Source organism: Rhinopithecus bieti, unplaced genomic scaffold, assembly GCF_001698545.2.
Source record: "Rhinopithecus bieti isolate Rb0 unplaced genomic scaffold, ASM169854v2 scaffold_15117, whole genome shotgun sequence".
In the NCBI taxonomy this organism is placed as follows: Eukaryota; Metazoa; Chordata; class Mammalia; order Primates; family Cercopithecidae; genus Rhinopithecus; species Rhinopithecus bieti.
This window is the reverse complement of record NW_016808014.1, coordinates 24079-29376: the sequence shown is the minus strand read 5'-3', so window position 1 is coordinate 29376 and position 5298 is coordinate 24079. Positions and strand designations below refer to the sequence as shown.

Below are 5298 nucleotides of genomic sequence, written 5' to 3'. Positions count from 1 at the left end.
TTTGTAATTTTAGTAGAGACGGGGTTTCACCGTGTTAGCCAGGATGGTCTCGATCTCCTGACTTCATGTTCAGCCCACCTCGGCCTCCCAGAGTGCTGGGATTACAGGCGTGAGCCACCACGACCGGCCGATCCCTTCTAGTTCTAATAGTCCAAGATCTAGTAAATAAACCCGCAAATATATTAGAGAGGCTGCTATTTGGAAAAGACATCAGTATTACTACAATTTGCAATGCAAATATCTACTCTACCTCCAGCTTTTTGGAAAGTCATTTCCCAGGGCTTGAGGGGTTTTGCCCCACTCCCTTGGAGGGGTAGCAGATGTTTCACATAACTGGCATGTTAATTTTAGGTGGGTGGGTACTATCCCTTCTGTCTTCCACTCCCTCTACCCGACTCCCTGCTACCAAATTCCAGAGATCCTCTCTACTAAAATAGAGATGGGTGTTGCGGTTCTGGGGAGTGGTGTGTGCAGCTGGTGACCTAGGGTAGAAAGCACTTGCTAATTAAAGATGAAACAAGTTGCAAAGGAGGCACCATGGCTTTGGTCTCTAGCAGCAGAGTTAAGCAAGGGCACATGTATCATGGGTCTGTGGCACTGGTCAGGCGGCTGCCTTTGCAATCTTTGAACTGGAAACAGAGATATTATTCATGCTGATAGGGAAGAGAGTTGCCTGCTTAGTGGTGAGGAAAATTAATAGTCCAACCATTCTTCCATCCTGCATTCTCCATGCTGGCATTTTGACCAAAAAAAAAATATTGCTGCAGCTGTTTGCATATTCTGGAAGTGTGTGTGCATGTGTGCGGTTTGGTGTTTACAGATTTGGGGTTGCGGAGAGGAATCTCCAGAGCAACGGAAGTAGCTGCTTGTCAGTCAGGATTCATTTTGAAAATGAAAGCCTGAAAGCTTGGGGCCCATTCTGGGCCTAGGCCTGGTCTCTGAGAAGTCAGTGAAGGCCAGGAGGTGGCTTTGGCCAGTCAACTCAGTGAATAAGCCACTGAATCCCTTTTTAAAAAAATGAATTGACCAAATCTATGAGTTGCTTTTGATGTCCTGCAGATTGGAGTCTGGGGCAGGGATGTGGGAGCAGGCACTGAGGTGCTGGCTGTGGATACACGTCCCCCACCCCCAACATACACACACACAATCACGTTTTCCCAGGCTGCCAAACCAGAACAAGGTAACAAATATTTATTGGGTAACTACTAGGTGCACAAGGACAGTATGACATAGCTGTCCAAGAGTTTATAGTTTAATTGGCATGTGAGAGCAATGGGAGAGAGATGTAACACATGGCAGTCTGGGTGCCAGAGAAGTAGCAGAAACACAGGGCTAGGGAAAGAGAGGGATCACTTCGGGCTGGGATAATCAGAGGAGGCTTGCTGGAGGTGGAAACTAAGCGCAACCTTGAAAGAAAAGAACTTCACTACCTAGAAGCTCTTCCAGGCAGAGGAGTGTAAGTTATAGATACGCTCACGTTACCACTCTATCCTTTTGGCTGGAATTTGGGGCTTGTATGTGATTTGCAGTTGATAAGCCGGGCTTGAATGCCAGTTCCTGTGTACCAGAACAAAGGCTATGGTGTCGCACAGACCTGCTCTGCCACTTCCTGCTGGGTGACCTTGAGCAAGTAGCCTAACCTCTCTGCAAACTGGGGACAGTAATGACTCCTAGCACTCGAGGTCATTGGGAGGATTAAAAGAGTTAACATATATAACGCAACGAGCACAGTGCCTGGCACATAGTAAATGTTCAAAACCAAATTACAAATGTATAAGCTGTTCTGAAGAAAAGCTCTAGATATTTAGGACTTGTTCCAAACACTTGAGGGCCAAGAAAGAAAAGCTTCTGACACCTTCTGTCACTGCTGCCACAGGTAGCCCCAGGGGAGTGGGCTGATTTGGCCTGAGCCTCCATCCCCCTTGGCCTAGACTGCTGGAACAGTCTTTCGACTTCCTGCCTCTGCACCTCCCAAATCACCTTTTTAACATAACCTCCAACATGGCTGTGTCTCTCCCTGGCTCAACAATCTTTTATGGCTCCCCGTTGCTCACTGACTGAGCTCTTTAACATGGTGAGAATGTGGAGGCAAGAACTACCATTTACTAAGGGAAGGGAAGAGCAAAGAGTACGCTGGTATTAGCAGTAAAAAAGAAAAAATACCCTTTTTTAAAAAAGCTCCTAAGCTTGGAATTTGCAGAAAGCGGGGTCCTGGGGAGAGAGCAGGGATGCATCTCTAAAGAGAACAGGGCGCTCCCGTGGCGCCAGCTCAGATTCACCTGTACCTGCTTCTCCAAGCCAACCTGGGAAAATTGACGGGAGGGAAGAGGGTGGAGAGCAGGACAGAGAAGGCGGTGCAGAAGGGGAATATCCCACCCCAGTTCCCTGGAAGAGCGTCAGCCTGGACCCTGGTCTTGGGCTTCTCTGCTGGAATCCTGGGCAGCCCTGGGCGCTGCGGGGAGGGTCAAGGCCACAAAAAGCGCAAGGCAGGCAGACGAGCCAGTCACAAGGGGCAGTCGAGGTGCCTGCGTGAATGCTAGGCGCGGGACAAAGGCAACTCCGGGACAAAGTGCAGGGAGACTCCTGAAGAGATAAGAGGGAAGGCGAAGGAAGGGGGCGGGGAGCCAGAGCCTCGGAGCTCCAGGACCGCACTTTGGGAGGCCATGGCTGGAAGCCGAGCTCGGCCCGCTGCGGAAGGGGCGCCCTCGAGCCTCTACACCCTAGCAGCGGCTGGGATGCTGAGAACCGGGGCTTCCAGGGCCGCAGGCGAGCTCCCAGCCCGTCCTCGCGCCCGCCCCTCGGTGCTGGAGGCGGGGCTGCCGAGCTCACCTGGCCATTTGGGGTGGGACTGCCCGCGACCCGGGGGAGCTGCAGCGGCGGCGGTACCCAGGGCGCTGGAGTTGAGCTTGCCCTGGGGCTTGGCTGGAGCTCAAACCCCTCCACGGCCCCCAAGGCCTGAGCGGGGGCCCTCCCCTAGCTCCCTCCCTCCTCCTCCTCCTCCTCTCCTTTGCTCCCTCCCTCCGAACCCAATTGCTCAAGCCGCTTCCTTCCCCAACGCCAGCGCCAGTTCCTCTCCCGTTGGGGCCCGAGAAGGGCAGCGAACGCTGGACACTGGGACGGCCGCGGCGGCAGCTTGCAAGACCATGGCCCAGCCCGGAGGGGCCGCGAACCGGGCACCCACGGCCTCTCTCGCGCCGGCCGCGCAGAGCCTGCGGTGCGCCCCGCAGCCCCGCCCCTCGAGAGCGGACACTGGTAGCCTGGGCAGGTACTGGGGCAAAGCCGCAGCCACCGCCTCCCGGGAGCTCCCCTTCCCAGGCACGCTGATGCACTCTGGAGCGGGCTCAGGGCGCCGGCGGGGAGCGCTGCGGGAACTGCTGGGGCTGCAGCGGGCGGCTCCTGCCGGGTGGCTGTCGGAGGAGCGCGCCGAGGAGCTGGGCGGGCCCAGCGGGCCGGGCAGCAGCAGGCTGTGCCTGGAACCGCGGGAGCACGCGTGGATTCTGGCGGCCGCCGAGGGCCGCTATGAGGTGCTGCGGGAGCTGCTGGAGGCTGAGCCGGAGCTGCTGCTGCGGGGCGACCCGATCACCGGCTACTCGGTTCTGCACTGGCTGGCCAAGCACGGGCGCCACGAGGAGCTCATTCTAGTACACGACTTCGCCCTACGCCGGGGGCTGCGGCTCGACGTGAGCGCCCCAGGCAGCGGCGGCCTCACGCCCCTCCACCTGGCGGCCCTTCAGGGCCACGACATGGTAATCAAGGTGCTGGTGGGTGCCCTGGGTGCCGACGCTACGCGCCGCGACCACAGCGGCCACCGGGCCTGCCACTACCTGCGGCCCGACGCGCCCTGGAGGTTGCGGGAGCTGTCGGGAGCCGAGGAATGGGAGATGGAAAGCGGCAGCGGGTGCACCAACCTGAACAACAACAGCAGCGGCACCACTGCGTGGAGGGCCGCGAGCGCAGTGGGCGCGACGGCTGTGGAGACAAGCAGGAGAGCGGCGGCGTCGCGGACCAAGGCGAAGGACGCCGCGGGCAGCCGGGTGGCGCAAATGCATGGCCTTTTCCGCCATCTGTTCCCCTCATTCCAGGACCGTTGACAGGGACAGAGACTGGAGAGGTAGGAGGGGCCGCGACGCTGTGGCAATGGCTAGGTCCTGGGTTGTCCCGGGATCCACCGAAGGAGAGGCGCCTTGGACGCTGCTTGGGCCTGCAAGGAACAGAACATGTCGGGGTCCAACTCAGGTACTTGTCTCAGGTCTCCTGTAACCACCGACCTGGAGGACCTGGGGACTCGGGCACCACCTCACCAAGAGAGAGTGAAGGACCAAGCTGGCCTGGCTCCGAGTTCCAAAGCTACACGACTAAGGAGTTGGGAGAAGGGATCGTGGTCTCGTGGTCCTGCTTGGGAGAGGGCAAGTTAAGCTTCCAGTGGCCATTTCTGGGCAGGCCGACGCGCAGGGTTTATTAGGAAACATTCTCTAGAAGAATGAGTTAAAATTGCAAACCACCAATGCAGAGAAAACGCCTAACTCTGCCGGCCTGCCTCGGCCATTAATGGGGTCTTGGGGTGCGGGTAGAGTCAGCCTCTGACAACCTCCTCCTGAGACGACCAGGCCTTAACTGGTACTTTTTCTCATGTATCACAAGTGACTTCTTATGTATATTAAAGTGGAATATGTGTTCTTTTCATATGACAAGGCTGTCCTTTCAGTGTTTTCCCCCACCTTCCTTACTAACCACAAAGGAAGAAGCTGCATATGTTTGCAGGGTAGAGGTCACCCACCCATGGCCATGATCTCCTGCTCCGGGGCAGGCTCTGAGCCTCCTTCTCAGAACAAATGGCCAGAGCTGTGCACGGAAGCAGCTATTTCCACCTTGGATCTGAGGAGAAACACACAGTTCACCTCTGTCCTGAGCTCCTTGATGGTCTGGCCTCAGGCACCAGCCTCATCCTAGAAGAGTTGTCCTATAGGGGCCTTGGGTTGGGGGGTAAAAGGCAAAAGTTTCCAAATTTATGTTTCTGATATTTCCACGGTGAGTCATGTAATTTACCTTGATTTGTGGCCTCTAATGAGACACACCCACGGGCACTTTTTTTTCCCAAGATGGGGCTTTCTTCAGCTCTTCAGCAGCATTTATTTATTTATTTAATTTATTTATTTTTGAAATGGAGTGCAGTGGTGCAATCTTGACTCATTGCAACCTTTGCCTCCTGGGTTCAAGCAATTCTCCTGCCTCAGCCTCCCAAATAGCTACAGGCGTCCGCCACCACGCCTGGCGATTTTTTTTTTTTTTTTTTTTTTT

The 5298-nt window shown here is 55.8% G+C and overlaps 1 protein-coding gene across 1 annotated transcript; it reads left to right on the top strand.

Moving 5' to 3' along the window:
• Positions 1 to 1146: 1146 nt before the first annotated feature.
• On the top strand, positions 1147 to 4688 carry SOWAHD (sosondowah ankyrin repeat domain family member D). Its single transcript, XM_017885151.1, has one exon. It carries the CDS (start codon positions 2664 to 2666, stop codon positions 4089 to 4091), a length of 1428 nt encoding a protein of 475 aa, XP_017740640.1. The 5' UTR covers positions 1147 to 2663; the 3' UTR covers positions 4092 to 4688.
• Positions 4689 to 5298: the final 610 nt, after the last annotated feature.

What these genes read in the sequence shown, in the direction of transcription:
- SOWAHD (XM_017885151.1), top strand. Translation starts at nt 2,664, where the DNA reads ATGGCTGGAAGCCGAGCTCGGCCCGCTGCGGAAGGGGCGCCCTCGAGC.